At 42.3% G+C, this 21,328-nt stretch overlaps 1 protein-coding gene across 1 annotated transcript in view; it reads left to right on the top strand.

The window, feature by feature from the left end:
* The window catches only part of ACSS1 (acyl-CoA synthetase short chain family member 1), a 167,223-nt gene that overhangs the window by 112,071 nt on the left and 33,824 nt on the right, over window positions 1-21,328 (top strand). Inside the window, exon 8 of the mRNA XM_089669805.1 lies at window positions 3,250-3,342. Within this exon, the coding sequence (XP_089525931.1) occupies window positions 3,250-3,342 (93 nt within the window). The remainder of the gene's footprint in view (window positions 1-3,249; window positions 3,343-21,328) is intronic.

Here is a 21,328-nt window from a genome sequence, read left to right as displayed (position 1 = left end):
CTAGTTGGACCGCTCCTTCTCTCGCTCTGGAGGCCAGTGAAACTCTGAGTTTTCTTCCTTTCCAGCTCCACTGCCTGTGGCTGAGCCCCTCTCTCCATCTGGGTCCCCTCCCAGGCTCTTGCCTTCAGCCTCACATCTTCCTCTCTGTCTTCCACCTGAACTCTCTCCTGCTGTTGAGCAGGCTCACTTACTTTTATGGGTTGTCCTGGCCCATTGCCAAGCCTCCTGTTGGAGATTGGCCAGGATCCCTCAAGAGTACAAATCAGCCACTCCTCAGATCCACCCACTGCCTCTAGACCTTACCCCAAAGCTCTAGAGCAGGGGGAAATTCAAAGCCGAGCCCCTTAGCCCTGAGCACAATTTGACCTCCTGAATATTGCACCCAGACTACTACTCAGCCCTCCTCTCTTAACAATCAGGACCCAACCTCCCCTAGCTTATTAGGAGGGTGCTACATTCACCCACGTTGAAAAACAGCCATGTCCTCATTGACTGAGGGGCAAAAACCAAAATGGCTCCTGAGCCCATGAGCAGGGCATCCTATACATAAAAAGGAGAGGGGGGAAAAAGGGTACAGAACTGGGAAGGGGAATAAAATATGTACAAATACATTAAGCATAGGAAAAAAAAAATTAAGTATCCAGATTTACATATATACAACCTAGCTACACAACTCTGCAGCTAATAACGAGAAAAATTTGAAATATATACAGTAAAATATACATCTGTGCACAAATAAACTGTGGATTGCCTCTCCCGCAAGGGAAGCCCTCCACAAACTTAACAAAGTATACTTTATGTCTAGTAGGAAAGACAGCCATCCTGGATAACATGCAAATAGTGGGGAAAGAAGAAAAGACAACAGCAAAGAACTTATAACATAGCACTATTACTGGCTAACTTTCTAATAAGGCACCTCAACAATGAATAATGTATTAAGTCCTTTGCAGGTTAAAGAGGAGCCCCTCCTAACGAAATTGGGTGGGATAAGCTGTCTCCTAGAAATATAGAGCAGCACATTTGGGGCATTACGGTGGAGTCTGGTAAAGTCCGTATGATAAATGGCACAAAGGCCTACTAGACCTGGATCCTGTGTCAGTCCTAGTAGTACTTCCAAGGGCAAGGCAGTCTCACCATAGTGCCATCAGGTTTCCAGGTAGCCACTGAATAGTCACAGTTAGGCTGATCAGCCTTAATAACTACCACCCAGTCCCTGTAAATAGCCCAACCTTTGCTCCACTCTTACTCCTGCAAGCGAGCTCAAGCTTCCTCCAGATTGGGTGCTCTCAAGTGTCTGGGGACATGTATGTGGTCTCAGATCAAGTCCTCTTCCCATTGGGCTCTGGACTCCTCAATTTTGTCCATGATTTCTTCAGAGATATATGGATAGTCCAACCCCCACTCCAAAGCTACCCTGTTCTGTACATATCTCTGAAGACGGGAAAAGTGGGGAAGGTACTTTTTGTCCCCTAATCCTGGCTGTACACATGACTGAGGAGAACAAACGACCCATTTCTGTAAATCATTATTCTTGGCCCTGGTCCTAGGCCATAATGAGGAGAATTTTGGCGGTGGGACTTGGGTAGGTATCCTGAACATCCATTCTGGTGTAAGAGGTTCTTCTGATGGCCTGGTCAGCGAGTCCAGGTCCCATGTAGTGCCCCCCCAGTACCATTCTTCCTCAGTATCACCAGAAGACCCATCCCCCTGTTCAATTTCTAGGGGCCCGATTTCTGACAACAGCCTGGGTGACTCCCAATCTGTCCATCCACCACTGACACTCTCCGCTGGCTCACCTGAAGATTGAGTGTTCTCGCAGCTAGGCTCCTTCCAAGCAAAATGGTCAGGGCCAGTGGGTGTAGCCGGCTGATCTGAGGCATCGGCTGGTTTTGTCAGGGCAGCACTTGTGGGCACAGGCTCTCCAGCAACATCTTTAGGCGAGTGGCGGAAGATGTCAGGCAACATCCTTCGCTGCAGGGGTTCGCTGTAGGTGCAGAGGAGTCACAGTCCAGGGACTCGATCCCGCTCTGTAGCTCAGGCACCGAACTTCCTCACTGATTCTAACTCTCTGGCTTCTCTGTGCATAGCACCATCAGTAGGTCCACACTGCATGTGCGAGGCACCAGACCGCTGAGCATCAGCTTGTTGTGTGGCTCTCCACAGTACCCGCACCTGACCTTGACCCTACATTCAGGGCAAATTAGACATAGTCTCTACGTCCCTTCGACCAGCCCCAGGCCAAAAAATCTGCGGTGTCAAAGGTGGATGCCCATGTCCGCTAGGGTGTTGTCTGGCATGAAGACTTTTGGAAGCACTTGCAATACGCCCTCCATCTTGCTCCTCTCGCTCTCTCTCTTCACGTGTTGGGTGTAGAGGGCAGTTTTTAGGGCAGGCATATTTGGCGTGGCAACGCCCACATGCACATTCAGGACTCTAGCTCCCCCTAAAAAACTAGGAAAGTGCTACACACATTTCTCAGGGACTACAATATACAGGAATATGGGAATCCATAGTGACAAGTACACACACACATATATACAAATATAGGTTAAAGTGGATGGACCTGCATCTTTATTCAGCTTTACCAACTATATAACTATGGGGTTGATTTACTAAGACTGGAGAGTGCAAAATCTGGTGCAGCCGTGCATGGTAACCAATAGGCTTCTAACTTCACCTTGTTCAATTAAGCTTTGACAAAAAAACCTGGAAGCTGATTGATTTCTATGCAGAGCTGCACCAGATTTTGCACCATGCAGTTTTAGTGAATCAAGCCCTGTGGAACAATTAACATTTGTAATGTCAGTGATGGCTTCTATGGACTGTAGTTGCAGATTGACAGTATCAAGAAAAGTGTAAATGCCTTTGATTTATTGCAGGAGAACATTAAAATCCTCAGTTTTCATTCAGATAAAACTGACAAAAATGATACTGTGAGTTAAATATTGTCTTATTTATGAAACTGTTTCAGTATAGCACTCATGAAAAAAACCCACATGAGAGTTTTTGGAGTTTAGCATTTGGCAGCGATGCTATAAATTACACCCAACCAGGCACAGAAATTCCTCTGTCATTATCACTAACACATTGCTGTAGCCCTTGCCGAGCCGTGTGATATTGTCACATGTTTGGAAAAAGTTGCCCTTTTTGAACTTGCTTCTTCTTGTCCTAGTTTGCTAGGTCACTCCTATTGATGTACAAAATGCAGTATGCATCACTGACTTCATTCTTCTTGGATTTTGATTGCAGTGGGTGAGCCAATAAACCACGAAGCGTGGGAATGGTTTTACAATGTGGTTGGGGAGAGAAGATGCACCCTTGTGGACACCTGGTGGCAGACAGGTAAACGGTGGTTTTATTGTACATTGTATGACCAAATTGGGCTTATTTAAAGGAAAACTATAATGGTTTCTTATCAGTTTTATTTATTAAAGTCTAAGAGCAGGTTAACCACTCACCCTCCTGAGGATTTACTCCCCTTCCTGACCAGGCCATTTTTTGCGATACAGCACTGAATTAATTTAACTGACAATTGCGTGGTCATGCAATGCTGCACCCAAATGAAATTTACGTCCTTTTTTCCCACAAATAGAGCTTTCTTTCTGTCGTATTTGATCGCCTGTGCGGTTTTTATTTTTTGCTCTATAAACAAAAAAAGACCGATAATTTTGGAAAAAAAAATTATATTTTTAACTTTTTGCTATTAAACATGTCCCATAAACAGTTAAAAAATCAAATTTCATCATAAATTTAGGCCAAAATGTGTTCTAATACGTCTTTCCTAAAAAAAATCCCAATACGTGTCAATTAATTGGTTTACGTGAAAGTTGTAGCATTTACAAATGGCGGTATATATACTGGAATTTTTTTCTTTTTACTAGTAATGGCAGCGATCAGTGACTTATAGCGGGATTGCGGTGGGCATTTTGACACTGGGTGGAACTGACTTCCCCAGTGACACCAATACAGTGATCAGTGCTAATAAAAAGCACTGACACTGTACTAATGGCACTGGGCAGGAAGGGGTTAACATCTGGGGCAATCAAAGAGTTAACTGTGTGCTCTGTATGTGCTTTCCACTGTAAGCACACTGCTTTGTATGGCTCTGCATAGCAAAGCAGTGTGCAGGAGCTGACAGGGGAGAGATCTGTGTTATTTATACACAGGTCTCTCGCCTGTCGGAGACACTCGGCGAACACCGGGTGCCAGCAAGAAATCACCGGGTCGCAGCCAAGGCCGCGAATACCTGGAACTGCAAAATCACGTATAAACCCATGCCACCCTGTAGCAGTATTTCTGCTATAGGGTGGCACAGAACTGGTTAAAAGCTAAATGCATTCCTGTGCATTTCATGTGGAGCCATTATTAGCTCATTCATTTGCAGATTATATGTAAATTTTAAAAAAATCATTTAAATAACCTTTACTGCCTGTTCACACCAGAACAGCCATTATTAGCTCATTCATTTGAATGGGCTGAAATTGCAATGAATCGCACAAAAAGTAGTGCTTGCACCACTTTTCAAAAACTCATGTAACTACATTATCATGCAATCCAGCAGGCAAACGCACTGCGATCTGCGTTTGGGGTGTTGTTATGAATATATCAACACCCACAGCAGAACGCACACCTAGAGAGTTTCCCTCACTGCATTCTGGTGTGAACAGGCAGTAAAGGTTTTTTAAATGATTTTTTTTAATTTATATATAATCTTAGTTTTGAAAATAAATATTTAATACAGGGCGCATCCATAACATGCTGTCTCTAGTTGAAACTGGAGACAGTGACTGAGTTACTACTCTGTTTTCTAATGTGTTGTCAATGCACAAATAATTAGGTGCTGTGTGATTTTGTTAAGATCAGGATAATGTAATACAGAGAGCTTCTGCATAAATGACTTGTAGTGTTGTAACTTTGCATTGCAATGCACTGCAGCGCCCATCCACAGTGCATTAAGCCATGGGTCATGATGCATGTTATAAAATGAATGAGCTTTCATTCAGCTGTGTGTGTAATTTGAACTTTAGCTATTCATCTCTGTAAACAATATACTTAACATTGTAAACATTCACCTCCAGCTTGAAAATAGTAAAAATCTCTATATATCATGAAAAAATTACTACAGCAATTCAGTTACAGTTGCAAGAAAAACTCTGTGAACCCTTTGGGACTACGTGGAGTTTTACATGAATTGGGCATAAAATGTGCTCTGAACGTCATCTAAGTCACAACAATAGAAGAACACAGTCTGCTGAACATAATACTACACAAACATTAGATGTTGCCATGGTTTAATTGCACATAACATGTAAACATTCACAGTGCAGGGAGGAAAAAGTATATGAGGCCCTAGCTTAATGACTTCTCCCAGAGCTAATTGGAGCCAGGAGTGAGCCAACCTTGACTCCAATCAGTGTGATGATATTGGATGTGTTGCTGACAGCTGTCCTGCCCTTAAAAAACACACACCTGTTTTGGGTTTACTGGTTTCAAGAAGCACTGTCTGATGTGAACCATGCCTCGCAGAAAAGAGCTCTCAGAAGACCTACGATCAAGAATTGTTGACTTGCATGAAGCTGGAAAAGAATTCCAGAGTTTATCAAGACATTTTGCAGGAAAACGTACGACCATCTGTCCGCCAACTGAAGCTCCGCAGAGGATGGGTGATGCAACAGGACAATGACCCAAAGCATACAAGTAATTCAACAAAACAATGGCTGCAACAGCACAGAATACGCCTTCTGGAGTGGCCCAGTCAGAGTCCTGACCTCAACCCGATTGAAATGCTGTGGCATGACCTTAAGAGAGCGATTCACACCAGACATCCCAAGAATATTGCTACACTGAAACAGTTTTGTGAAGAGGAGTGGTCCAAAATTACTCCAGATCGTTGTGTAGGTCTGATCTGCAACTACAGGAAACGTTTGGTTGAGGTTATTGCTACCAAAGGAGGGTCAACCAGTTATTAAGTCCAAAGGTTCACATACTTTTTCCTCCCTTCACTGTGAATGTTTACATGTTATTGCAATTAAACCATGGCAACATCTAATGTTTGTGTAGTATTATGTTCAACAGACTGTGTCCTTCTATTGTTGTGACTTGGATGACGTTCAGAGCACATTTTATGCCCAATTCATGCAAAACTCCACGTAATCCAAAAGGGTTCACATACTTTTTCTTGCAACTGTATGTGGACCATTAATAAAAGAATGATTGCTTTCCAAAATGTCACATCTCTAAGACCTGACAACTGCCGTAGTTGAAAACAGGACTAACGCGGTAGGACATGAAATGCCTTAAAATGGTTGTAAAGACTGAAGGTTTTTACCTTCTGTGTGCAGCAGCTCCCCCAGCCCCCTCAATGCATGCATGAGCCTCATCGATTCAGCAATGTGAATTACAGCCTCGGCTGCTCCTTCATTGTCTGAGACAACAAGCGGGAGCCATTGCCAGTAAGCCAATGAGGAGAGGGGGGTAGGGCAAGCCATGGCTCCATGTGTGAATGAACACAAGGAGCAGCGGGTGCTCCCATAGCAAGCTACTTGCTGTGGGGGCACCTGACAGACAGGAGGAGCCAGGAGAGCCTGCGGGGACCCAAGAAGAGGAGGATTCAGGCTGCTCTGTGAAAAACCACTGCACACAGTAGGTAAGTATAGACATGTTTGTTATTTTACAAAAAAAGAACCTTTAGAATTGCTTTAAGTGGTGTACATCCTTAAATATACCCAGTGAAGTGACTAGCCTCGAGTGATACACATAGATAAAACAAATAATTCTACAGAGGTTGTACCTGTTTATCTGTGTCTCTCTATCCTCTACAGTGTTCTAAAACACACTTATCACAGGCAATTTCTCAGCTCGAGCAGGCAGGGGGAAGGGATCTGTCATCACACACTGCAAAGAATAGAGAAAAGAGCTCAGTGTAATCTGAGAACTGAGTGAAGGGAATGGACACAACCCCCACCCCACCCTCCTTTCTCTACACACTTGCACATGGAAACATGGACATCTGAGGCTGTCAGTTACCTGCTGTGTGCTGGAGGGGTCTCCCGAGATTGTCTGGTATTGACATTACCTATTAGAAGTGACTCGTGCAGATAGCAGAGGAAGGAAAAAAGTAGAGTAAAATCACAGTTGGTGACTTGGTGCTTTGGATTGAGGCAAGCACACAATATAGTTACAGTAGGTACATTATGCTTCGTTCATTTTTCATTTCCAAGGTATACAACCACTGTAAGATAGATATTCATCTATGTTTTGGACAGACTTACTCGTGGTATGGCTAAATTTTTCTGCCATATATTTGTGGATTTGAGCTATGCATCTATTTATTTGAGAAAAATGATAAACCTGGTGAATATGCAATGTGAATGAAATAATTCCCAGTAAATGAAATAATGTCTTTAAAAAAAGAAAAAATATCACGTTAGCCAGTGAACATCCAGTGAACACTGATAAAAGATTAACTGCATTGACTAAAGTGAAAAATAAAGAATATAGCATCTTATCTAAGAATGGAGTTAAACAACAAGAATTTTTGTGTGCACGATCTTCCAACCATGACTGCCCTTACATGTTGTTGGGTACTTTTCTAAAAATAATTGTATGACCGCTCTACAGTAGACCCAGGCAGACATAGAAATGTATACCCCTAGGTACACAAGAAATGTCAAGTGACATTTCATTGTGTTGGACATTTGGTGCCATAAATGTGGCCCCATTACAGAGGTGTCACACTGATGATAGGAATAGTCATTTATACCTGTGCCTAATGTCTCTTTTGGTGAAGCTTACCTTTGTAGAATGTGTAGTACCTTAAAGTAATTTTCTTCATAAATCACAAGAAAGCACTTCCATTTTGGCACCCCAGCCAGCTGTCAGGAGCAATGGAAATACCTGTTACTTCTGAGTATGGAGGAAAATGTGATTCACCCCCTTTTTCTCAATGAATGCATTCTTTGAATGAATCTCATGTAGACTGTGATAGACCCAACCAGGACAGGGGCTTTTGGAGGGGACTGCAGGCTAGCCTCTTGCCTACTGACCCCATGGTTGTGTATTTGTCCCATTGTTAATTGAAATAATTCAGTCACCAATTGTTTGGTTCTTCTAGAGGTCCCTTCATGATGGGATTAGTCTGGTGTCAACTTGACCTTGTTACCTAATCAGTGTGTGATGTTTATCCCAATGTGTAACGTTTGTTTTATTGTTCATGTGGGGACTACTCTGAAGTGTAGAAAAACCTGTATTTCTGTTCAATAAAGAGTTCCAGTTTGCATCTAAGCAAGTGTTGTCTAGTCTTGGGTGCAATGCCCAGCTACAATACCTTGGTCCTCTGTCCAAGTGGCGAGGAAGCAGATCTCTACCAGAATCACCCAGGGCTTGTGGCCAGCACACTGACCTCTTGTGTTCACAATGCAGCAGGACAGCCACTTGGCACGGGATCCAGAAGCTTGTGAAGATCACAATAGTAGTGGTGCCTACTACAGTGATTTCAAGCTTCTAGAGGGATCCCACAGCTATAGTACATTCAAAGTTACATTGGTCCAAGCAGGATAAATTATCAGAGCCTCTTCTATATTTTAAAGTAATTGGCTAAAAAGTTAATGACTTTGGCCTACCAGCCAATCTCTACTTGTGACATGAGGAACATATGCTCTTCTGCTAGTATGGCCTTCAACATAACTATAAACCTGCACAATGGGAACTAAACACACCCTGATTCAACAACTTTAACAAAATCAACATTTGGGTATTGGGAGGCATAGGAGTGCTAAAGTGTATCTGTCACATGAGGAAAATATTGGCTGCCTGTGCCAGCTTTTTTCTGAAAAACATATATAGCACCACCCCTGTAGGAGCTGCTGAATAGTATAGGACCTCTGTGCCTACTCTGACCTTGAGAACACTTTGACCCTTCTGATACTCTAGGTTTGGTAATGTTTCTTGCATCCACACTAAGGAGCTTGTCACAACTAGCTTTCAGCATACAATAAAAAATGCATTAGACAAAGTAATAAAATAGAATTCTGCTGTACTGACGTAACTCAAAAAAGTGACAATGTCAACAACCAGGCGTATCAACAGCTGTAAACAGGTAGACAAACAGTTATAAAAGGTACATGTAATATAACTGGCTAAAAATGAACTAGCTAACTGGATTCAGCATAACCGTAACAACCAGGGGCGGACTGAAAACTCATGGGGCCCCCGGGCAATAAGGGATCATGGGGCCCCTGTGTCCTTGCCCAAACTCAAAAAATCTACCAGGGGCATCTTATGGGGCCCCCTACTGGCCCCGGGCCCTCGGGCAGTGCCCGAGTTTCCAAATGGTCAGTCCGCCCCTGGTAACAACAGCTCTAAAGGGCAGCTATGGCAGCTGGAATAGGAAAATACAGGATTAGGAGGCTGCCACAGAGCACCCAGGGATATGCTAGGCCTAGGCTGTAGCTAAGGAAGAGGAGAAGAAGGATAGCAATTCTGGGGAATAGCAATATCTTCTGCCGGAAACATCGGGGCCCTATTATTGTCTTGAAGGCACTTAATGATAATGCTGATGGTTCTGCTAGCAGAGAGGTATTTATGGAGAATGTATAATATTCCACCGAGCGTAGTTCCTCTCTCAGAATACTAATAGTATAACTGGGCTTGCTGTCAAAGTGATGTGATGTAACTGGGCCTGCTCTCAGAGTGATGTGATATAACTGGGCATGCTGCCATCTCACCAATTCTCAGATGTGACAGTAGTTCTGCTGAGACTCCTATGTTGGTGATGATGGTCACTGTGTACCTGAAGACATACACTGGTGTGATGACCACTGCACTGCTGAAGACATTGATTGGTGTGATGACTGTTGCACCACTGAAGACATTCACTGGTGTAACGACTGGTGCACTGCTGTGTCACATAAAAACTGCTGCTGAGAAGGGACAGCTGTTGTGTAACTGAGGGCCTTCTCCTCCTGAAGATGCTGGTACACTCTGATGTCCTACCCACAGCAATTCCTTATAAGGCCTCTTGACCCTCCTTCTGCCACAGGGCTTCCTGTGAGTTGCAGTTTAATCAGGTCATAATATAGTGTTGGAAGGTGGTTTCAGTCCTTTAAGTCCCTTTCTATTCAGTGGTAATCCTCCCTCTAGTGATCAAGAAAGGGCACTAGAGTGTTACAGCATAGTGAAAGTCATTACGCACAATAGTGTCTCCTCTCCTCCATACTTGTGTAGCTAAATACTTGGCTACACATACACTATATTGCCAAAAGTATTGGGACACCCCTCCAAATAATTGGATTCAGGTGTAAAGCACACCACTACTGTACTCTAGAGCAATGGAGACGTGTTCTCTTGAGTGATGAATCATGCTTCCCTGACAGGCAATCAGATGGACATGTCTGACTATGGAGGTTGCCAGTAGAACGGTACTTGCCTGACTGCATTGTGCCAAGTATAAAGTTTGGTGGAGGGGGGATTATGGTGTTGGGTTGTTTTTCAGGGGTCGGGCTCTGTCCCTTAGTTCCAATGAAGGGAACTCTTAAGATGTCAGCATATCAAGACATTTTGGACAATTTCATGCTCCCAAGTTTGTGGGAACAGTTTGGGTGATGGCCCCTTCCTGTTCCAACATGACTGTGTACAAATCAAGGTCCATAAAGACTTAGATGAGCATTTTTGATGTAGAGGAACTTGACTGGCCTGCACAGAGTCCTGATCTCAATCTGTAAGAACACCTTTGGTGTAAATTACTGGAGACTGTGAGCCAGGCCTTCTCGTCTGACATCAGTACCTGACCTCACAAATGTGTTTCTGGAAGAATGGTCATACATTCCATAGACAATCCTAAACCTTGTGGACAGCTTTCCCAGAAGAGTTGAAGCTGTTACAGCTGCAAAGGGTCAGCCAACTCAATATTGAACCCTACGGACTAAGACTGGGATGCAATTAAAGTTCATGTGAGTATAAAGGTAGGTGTCCCTATACTTTTGGCAGTATAGTGTAGTTGCCTTGCTATGTATGGATGCAGTTTACTGATAATGGGAGAAACTTGCCCAGACAACTGACTCTTGCGCAGTTTCCAGAAGAAAGTAATTTTGTTTTAGTTGAGTTGGAGATTTGGCACTGTAGCATCCAGACTGTGCAAAATGCAGTGAGCAGCCAAGATATTCTCTTCCACCTGATACCTGTTTGAAACTCTCAAATGTCCCTTTCCTGCTGGTGCCACCCACAGTATAGATGGAAGGAAGTCTGCTACTGTTTTTGAAAGAATGTTTCAGAGAACATCCACCAGTAGCATGAAAATACGCACCTTGGCGAAACTTTGCATTGCCACTTTCATACATCTAGCAGCCCTTCAAATGAAAGCTAATCACAACCAAATAGGCCTCATTGGAAAACTAAAACAAAACTCTAAATCTAATAATTAATAAAATGTATTTGTTTAATAAATGAATGAAAGCAAAATGCAGATTTCTTGTATTCTTCCATACATGTTTGTCCCTGGAGTTTTATATGGTAAGAATGTATAGTTGGTAATGTTTAACAAATGGAATGCCTTTGGAAAATAACTTTACTGCTTTTACTTTACCGCTAGTCTATAAAGTTCATTCACTTTTGCAGAGGTCTAAACTAACAGAGGAATTTTCCACTGTACAGTATTTAATTCATAAAGATGCTTTTTCATGCTGCATTCTGTTTTAAGGGAACAGAATACATGGTTTTAATGCTCAAGTATTAGTTGAACTCATCTGACATAAAGCTGCAGTTCCACTAATCTAGGTGTGGTAAACTTCCAAAAATTGAATGAAAGAAATCTGACAGATTCCTCTAGCCACACTAAACAGCGTGGATGGATGAATCTCACAATATGCTATTGTCTTCTGAGAGCCGGAGTCGCCTGCTGTCAAAATACCAGAACAGTGTAAGTGCCTGCATCTGATTGGATGCAGGAGCTGTTCAGTTGACAATTTTCTGAGTAGCTCTTAGGATTTTTCAATCAAAGGAAGTCAGGCAGAATGGTGCTGACAGGGCCACCCACTGATCGAATTTTGTCCAGGTCATTTGAAACTGGCCCAAACTCACTCACTATATGGCCAGTTTTAGCCTGTCATGAGACTTTCTGCAAGCTTCAGTGAGTAGCCAATTCAGGTGATGTGGTTCTTAGCATTTGTTGTGTGGTGCTGAATTTAGAAGAGATTAAACCTTCAAATCCTTGCTATACAGGTGCAGATATTCAAGAAATGTACATTGTTGCAACCAGCAATATTATGTTCTGTACAGCAAACAAATTGTTATTTTATTTATTTTGTTGTTACAGTATTTATGAGCTGGGTAGATCTGCGGATAATTTTTGTTGCATTGAATATCATATAATTCATTCATCTGATTCAGTGCTAGATTACTAATATAATATAATAGATCTTTCTTAATCTCTCACACATACTGAATATATTTTGGACCATATAGTGTAGCACTACCCTGTTAGGAGTTGCTAAAGTTTTGGGTTCTCCATAGTCCTGCACAGCCAGGCAACATGCATTTTTGTCACACAGACTTGCATCCAGTAGTCAGTAACCAGTTCTGGAGCTTGTTTTTTTGTGATTTTATTAGAGGATGAATATCTTGGATGGGATAAGGGGTAAATGGGATGACCAAGGGAACGGCAACTGAGGACACTCTGCATGGAACTATGTACAAGTCTCTTTAAACAGCAAAAATTCTCTTCCTGGAGAGCTATCCAGCCTCTTCTGGTGTACCAACCTGGTTTACCAACCCAGACCCCAGATGATCCTCTATGTAGTTGTCTGAATGAATCCCTGTATAGGGGGTCCAGTGCTTGTCACTTTAAATGTAAGACAGTCCCAGGTAGAAAGCTAATCCAGTTTCCCACTAGAGTGCTCCTTCCCCTTACTGGCCCAAGGGGTGTAGGTCTACTCACTCAGTCTGTGAGCTGATGGGTCGGTTGATGTTCTCAGGCCTTCTGCTGTGCTGCTCCTTCCCTGATGCACAGGCAAGCTCTCGCTCTGGGGGCTAATGAGGTCAGCCTGTCACTTCATCTTCCACCCAAACTCTGCTGCTGAGCAGGCTCTCCCACATTTATGTATTAAAGATAGTTATTAAGAGGTTGTCAAATGAATTATCATGTCACCCAATATTTGGTCTCCATTCAGTAGCCAAAAGAGGCATTCAAAGAAAGGGGATTTGTGAAAAGAAATTCACAGAAAAAGCGGCTACATTATGAACAGAACGTGACACTCAGAAAAATTTCCAAAAATTATGCTTTATTACACATATATAAATATGACATATGGGCATTCGCCCTGGTTTACCATCACCTCAGTATGAGACAATACACACAGACCTAAAACCATATAAAATGACACCAAGACCGGTCTAAATGCATGTGCAACAGGAAAAATGACTGCAGGAGTCTAATGTCCCTGTAGCACAGACACATAGGTGAACACTTCCCAAAAGAGGTGTATCCACAAATTATACCATAGGCATACCATAATATTGAATATTATAAATAGAACAATACCATTATGGTGAATCCCAATCAGGGAATCCAAAAATAGTACTATGGATATAAATATCACATGTATGCAATGCAGCAAGCACAATATGCGTGAAAAAGAGAACAACAAGCCTCAGGCCTGTATGGAGGGAGACATGAATGTCAAATATATGATGCAATACATTCCTATGCCGGCACAAGTGGTTGGGGCCCATTCATCTGTAATATAAACAGCTGTATCCTAGAGCTCTTGAATGAAAATATGCCCCATTTATTCCCAGGATGGAAGAAAAGATGCAAAAAGCAGCACTCTGCTTGAAATGGTATCTTCACCACTAAATGTGGACTACACACCACCTTTCGTAGGAAAAACAGGACATGTCCCAAAGGATCTTCTGCCTGTTGAAATATATGTGGTATATCCTGTATCCTATACAAAGCACCATGATGTCCCCATCCTGTAGTGAGACAAATAATATGTGGGAAGTCACTGACAGAGTTTACACTCAATAAGATATATAGGTCATATAGATCACAGAGGACCATATATCTAATGTCCTGTAACAGTCCACTCACCACCTGTGCTGTGGGTATTAGGAATGAAAGAGATGTCCTTCATGGGTACTGCCATACACGGCCACAGAGGCCAAGGAACCACCGCTGACATCCGCCGATATACCGCGGGTTCCAGCCCCTTCTTGGCGCTTGTGCTGCTCACACTTGCCTCATTGCATGTGAAGATGGCTTCCTCCTTATGGGTCAGCGTGCGTTCCACCTAATGCGCATGACCGGAAGTGACATATCTGACGTATGACGTCATACGACATACGTCAGATACGTCACTTCCGGTCATGCGCATTAGGTGGAACGCACGCTGACCCATAAGGAGGAAGCCATCTTCACATGCAATGAGGCAAGTGTGAGCAGCACAAGCGCCAAGAAGGGGCTGGAACCCGCGGTATATCGGCGGATGTCAGTGGTGGTTCCTTGGCCTCTGTGGCCGTGTATGGCAGTACCCATGAAGGACATCTCTTTCATTCCTAATACCCACAGCACAGGTGGTGAGTGGACTGTTACAGGACATTAGATATATGGTCCTCTGTGATCTATATGACCTATATATCTTATTGAGTGTAAACTCTGTCAGTGACTTCCCACATATTATTTGTCTCACTACAGGATGGGGACATCATGGTGCTTTGTATAGGATACAGGATATACCACATATATTTCAACAGGCAGAAGATCCTTTGGGACATGTCCTGTTTTTCCTACGAAAGGTGGTGTGTAGTCCACATTTAGTGGTGAAGATACCATTTCAAGCAGAGTGCTGCTTTTTGCATCTTTTCTTCCATCCTGGGAATAAATGGGGCATATTTTCATTCAAGAGCTCTAGGATACAGCTGTTTATATTACAGATGAATGGGCCCCAACCACTTGTGCCGGCATAGGAATGTATTGTATCATATATTTGACATTCATGTCTCCCTCCATACAGGCCTGAGGCTTGTTGTTCTCTTTTTCACGCATATTGTGCTTGCTGCATTGCATACATGTGATATTTATATCCATAGTACTATTTTTGGATTCCCTGATTGGGATTCACCATAATGGTATTGTTCTATTTATAATATTCAATATTATGGTATGCCTATGGTATAATTTTTGGATACACCTCTTTTGGGAAGTGTTCACCTATGTGTCTGTGCTACAGGGACATTAGACTCCTGCAGTCATTTTTTCTGTTGCACATGCATTTAGACCGGTCTTGGTGTCATTTTATATGGTTTTAGGTCTGTGTGTATTGTCTCATACTGAGGTGATGGTAAACCAGGGCGAATGCCCATATGTCATATTTATATATGTGTAATAAAGCATAATTTTTGGAAATTTTTCTGAGTGTCACGTTCTGTTCATAATGTAGCCGCTTTTTCTGTGAATTTCTTTTCACAAATCCCCTTTCTCCCACATTTATGGGCTGCCCTGGGCCCTTGGCAAGCCTCCTGCTTGGGGATTGGCCAGGGTCCCCTAAGTGTGCAAGATAGCCCCTCCTTACCCCCACCTACTGCTTCTAGGATGTTCTCCAAGTTTCTAGAGCAGGGGGACATATCAAGAAACTGACCTGCAGAGCCTTTCAGCTCTGACTGAAATTTGACCCTACTAACTATTACATCTAGGCTGATACTCAGCCCTCCTGACTGAATATTGGACTCTAGCTCCCCTGGAGGGGCGCTACAATAGTGTGGATAATATTGATGTAAGTGTCACATACCTGATATGAGACTGAAATGACGAGGTCGGCCTCACTTGTGTCACTAGCCCTGACCCCACTGGAGTTGGAACAGAGGGAGTCTAGGGACCAGGGGGACAAGAGCGCCAGTAGATGTTGTTTGCAGCTCTTGCAGATGATGACCTTGGAAGACTGATAATCCTCTGATTCAGGCACAGTAGTAACAAGCAGAGCAGGTTTTGTAGATCGCCAGGCGTGCACCAGAGCAAGGAAGGTAATGAGGGTAAGAGACAGGAACAGTGTCATAGGAATAGCCAGGGTCATCAATGAGCAGACAGCACAGTACAGAATCAGAAGCAGAGCCAGGGTCAGGAGCAGAGCCGATGTCAGGAACCAGTATCAATCAGGAGAGCAATCAGAGTCGGGTCAGCAACAAAGGAATCACACAGGAAAAAGCAGGACACGGGGGAGCTGAAGACCAGTCAGCACCTAACATGGGCAGAGGCACTCTTTAAATAGCCAGTCTGGCATCAATCTTCACCGTGCGCATGCGCACAACCAATCACTCTTCTCCGGACGTTTCTATGCACATGTGCATTTCTATTCACAATTCATCTCACCGGAAATCCCTTACAGTAGATGTTTTTAATTGTATGATCAAGTAATGGGTTTAAATGTTCTCCAACCCATACCACCCCTGCCTCTATTAAGCCCTAGGAGGGTCAAAACATGTCGAGGGGCTTGTGTCTACAACCAGTTTGTAGGCAGGTGTAGGTTGGCTTCCTTACACAGGTGGTGCTGTGTGACCACCCTGTAGAGAGAATGGAGTACAGGAATTGTACACATTCCTCTTAGGCCTCTGTATGGGTCATGGGTGAGCTACAGTCCGATTAGACACTGCCACCCAGGTGACCCCCTAGACCAGGAATGGGCAAACTACGGCCCGGCGGACCTTTTAATCCGGCCCGCGGAGCGTGATACAAAAAAAAACAGCCAGGGCAGGCAAACATTTGCATCATTCAGCGCGCTCAAATGCAATGATTGGCCAGTCTCGCTGCCGCTCACATCCTGATAGCCAGTGATTGGCTGTCAGGATGTGTGTAGGCGGGGCAGCGTGACGAACGTGAGGGGAGTTAGGCTCCTCTCACAGTCCACCCTGAAGACCGGAACGGCGCGGGAACAGGGCGAGAGGAACGCGCGGAGCAAAGGTAAGTAAAATTTTAATTTAATTTATATTAATTCACACATACACATCATTCATCTACTCTTGGTCCGGCCCCCGGGTCCAATATATGAACCCATTGCGGCCCTCAAGTCAAAAAGTTTGCCCACCCCTGCCCTAGACCAATCTTTGGTGAGGGCAGTGTTTATAAAAAGCGCTGGCTTACTGCAGTTGGTGCACATTTTTCATGTGGTTAAGTCAGGGACCAAACCCACTGGATAGGGAGAGCGTGCCTAGCATTGGGAGGGGTTTCAGAGAAGGGACAGCATAGGGACTGTCGTTAAAATTGCTTGGGGAACCTTTCTTTTCTGCCTACTGCTTCTCAGTCGCCCCCTGTGCCAGGTACTGTAGGTCTCCGTGCATCACTTTCTGCCAGTACTGGAAAGCTTTCTGTGGGTGCTGCTGCCCGTTCTGAGCCACTTCTTAGATTCTGTTACTGGATGCTCTTTCTGACAATACATCTCCTACAATTTCAACCAGTGTTTGTGCTGTGCACTGTGCTCTTGTTCTTTCATTCTGTTATTTTATTCATTTACACTACCTAACTACCAAATTGCTTCCTAATGTTTCAGATCACACATACTATATACTGTATGTCTTGTACAGTATAATTGCAGAGAGCAGGTGAGCATAATATCTTATTTTAATGTAAAAAAAAAAAAAAAAAAAAGCTTTGACTGTCACTTTAAAAAAAAACAAAAAAAAGCTTTACAAGCATTTGTGCATAGTCAACTCTCAAGCATTAGCCTAGCTCAAAATAGTATTTTATCAATCATTAATGTGGGCATTTATTTAACACCTTCCCACTCGGCCTATAGCAGATTGACTGGGCTTCCATTCATGCCATCCATTGTATACAATTGTGGTGTTAGCTGTGATTGGTCAATTAGGTCGTATGGTACAGACAGGGCCAATCACAGCCCATCTGTATCATGTTATGAGCTTTGGCTAATCACAGCTAATCACAACAAAAGACACTGAATAAATCAGTTTCATTCAGTAAAAAAAATGGTTGCTAATATCAATGAAATACATCGGTATAATCATAATGTGTTAAAAAAAAAGAAAAAAATCCTGATCACTTTCCCAGAGTAGTGCAATGTCACTATAATAACGCTGTATTGCTCTGGTCACAGTGTGTTGAAAGAAATAATAAAAAAAAAGAAAATAATGTAAGAAGAAAGAAAAAAAAAAATAGAAAAAATTGAAAAGAAAATTAAAGTCACTGGTGACAATATAGTATATAAAAAAAATAATTTTTTTTTAAATTTCTTTATTTTCCAAAAAATTGTGACAAAAAAATTACAACTTCAAAAAGCTCGCTATGCCTGTTACTAAAAACCTCGGGCTGTCTATTTTCTAATAAATGGGTCATTTGGGGGTTTTTGTACTATCTTGGCATTTTCAGGCCTCAAGAAGTGACATCAGGATTGATCGATTGTCAGATATAAAATATACTGTATATAGCATAGTTTGTGGACTCTATAATACTTTCCTACAGACTAAATAATATAAACTAGTTTGGGTTGTTTTCACCAAAGAAATGTAGGAAAATACATTTTACCTATATTTGTGAAAAAAGGATATTTATTTGCTAAATTTTATAACCAAAAAAACACCTTTTTTTCAAACGTTTTGGTCTTTTTTGTATATTTAGCAAATAAATAAAAAAACTCAGAGCTTTCTTTTGGTGGTATTTAATCACCACTGAGTTTTCTATTTGTGTGAAAAAAATTATAATTTTTTTTTATGGGTATAGTGTTGCATGCCTGTGCAGTTGTCATTCAAAGTGCAACAACATTGAAAATTGGCTTGGGCAGGAAGGGGGTAAAAGTGCCCAGTATTGAGATGGTTTACAAATCTGCATGAATACATCATTGATATATCACAATATACAGCAGCAGTATTTTTTCCAAAAGGTCTGCATTTTATCATTAGCAGTCCTTGATCTCCAGACAAGTGGCCTTGCCCAGGTTTAGATAATGTTATCAGGTTCAGACCTTGCGCAGCAGCTCATTCATTTGCATAGGCTGCTGTGCCTGCGTTTCATGCAAGAAAAAAGGTGCTGCATTATTCTTAAAATGTAGCGGCAAGGAAATCGCATAGTGCTTTCGCAGCTGTTCCCGCACCCAGCTGTGGGTGGTTGTGGCTGTGGGAACATGTGCAATTCGCACACCCACAACCACTCGCAATAGTGTGAGCCTAGGCTCAGGCAACATTTCCTCTCTCCTAGTGATCAGACTGCAACATTGTAGCTTTGTAGCAAATCACAGGGTGGGTGAATGCAGCAGGGTCTGATCTGCGTCAGACATTTTTTAACACAGCCAAAAGCTGCACAGACATCAGGAATTACATAACTGTGCCATATCTGAGGCAGCTCCTCCTCCTGGAAATAAACGCTGACCCTGAATGATGCCAGAACAAAGACATCTTTGTTCTAGACAGAAAAGCAGTTGATGGCATTGTCGGAGGGGTCCTGATGGAAGTAATAATACCTACAACACAATGCTAAGCATGCGTGCATTAAACATGAAAATGTATATACTGTATGATGCTAAGTCATCTTTTAACGTGGTATACCATAAGAAGTTCAAAAGCCTTCAGTGTTCTCAGTTTTCTTCATTTATACCAGTGACAAAAGGAATTTTATTCTAAATCCAAATTTGCAATTTATGCAGCAGCAATCTTTTTTCATATATTATGAACCAAATATATAAATGTAACGTTTGGTTTAAAAAACAGTAGCATAAAAATATGACCTATCCACCCTTGATTTGAAATCCAGAGTGTCCCTCTTTAATCCACTGGACAAAATTAATTTGGTGAAAGCTTCTTTGTGTAAAAAAAAAAACAACAACAATTAACCGCAAACCTGTCATCTATGCCCCTTTGTTCTGTTAAAGGGACATATAAATTAAATACAACATAGAATTAGAATTTTTATGGATACAGTAAAATGCATTTAGAAAAATGTTTAAACAAAAATAAATATGTAGTAAAAAGTATTTTGTAGCCTTTGCAGTGAATACCTTGTGCCGTGAGTGGGTTAATTGTCATTACAGAGGGATAAGCATCATACGTATTAACCATCTCTGCCTTCCAAGGGACCTACTGTACCAATTACAGTTGAGCTTTGTTTAAGGAGATTTGAAGCGATTAAGTTACGGTAATTAGTGGGGTCTCATTTGCATGTACTTAGTCAAATTAATTTGCAGAGATTTGTTTAATATCTTTTTAATTTGTTAAGTGGTCCACGTGGATTCAGATGAACATTTTATACATACACAACCTACAAGCTCCCAGTATGACAATATTTTTCCTCTAACCCAGTTGTATTGGCTACTTGGCCACAAATAGTGGTTTAATGTATTAAAGGGTCCAATTAAGGCTGACCCTGCTAGGGGAAGTCTCCGAATGTATCTAATTCTGATCTTCTCAGAATAAGAATGATTAAGATTTGTGGGCAGCATAATCTCAGGATGCAGATAATGGGCAGCATAGACTAATGCTGTGTAATAAAAGTAATTTGGTGCCCCAAAGCTCTTTTTATATTCACTTTACTGATAAGGCAATGGATAATTCTCTATCTGGGATAAATGAGTTGACTTCGCTGAGGCTTAGTTAATTGCTCAAAATGGCTGCTTAGACTGTAACAGGGCATTTGTTTACTTTGTGGAAAGGCCGTTTTATTGTAATGTTATACTAATGTATCAGATAAAGCTGCCAGTTACATTGCAGAGATGTATGTATAATGAACTTTTAAAGCAAATCTATCATGAGAGAAGTAATAAGTGTATTTCTGCAATTGCTGACCTCCTATTGAAAATGCCAGCTGCCTGGTTCTTAAAACGGTTCTTCATCCTGTTTGAAAAAAATGAAATGTCAATAGCTGCAAATACTGCAGCTGTTGACTTTAATAAAAGGACCCTCACCTTTCCAGGGGTCCAGCACCATCCTCTCCAGAACTAGTTCTTCACTGGTCTTCTGGTCTCCAGCGCTGGCATGTTTACTGTGGGAAGTCAGCTGTAATTCCTTGCGGCCACATGCAAGAGCCACTCTGCATTTTGCTAATCTCCCCGCAGCCTTCTGGAACCTGTGACGTTTCCCAGAAGGTTGTGAGAGGGGGAGAGACTTCGAGTGGATCTGCCAAGGTGATCTGACTGAAAGTGGAAGCGTGTACTGGTCAAAACCAGGTACCTGCTCTCCTCCCTCCAAAAAAGTGCCAAAAAAAAAGGGGGGGGTGAGATAGAGCAGAAAGTTATTAGTCCTCTTTCAGCCTTTATTATTTCCTCACTAACTTACTTATAGCAAGTATGCAACCATGTGGTTGTTTGGCTGTCATGCTGATCCTCTGGCATTCGTACTT

Source organism: Staurois parvus, unplaced genomic scaffold, assembly GCF_062004578.1.
Source record: "Staurois parvus isolate SC_StPar_1 unplaced genomic scaffold, SC_StPar_1.0 ptg000081l, whole genome shotgun sequence".
NCBI lineage: Eukaryota > Metazoa > Chordata > Amphibia > Anura > Ranidae > Staurois > Staurois parvus.
The sequence above is the reverse complement of the archived record's forward strand: the minus strand, read 5'-3'. Positions and strand labels throughout refer to the sequence as shown.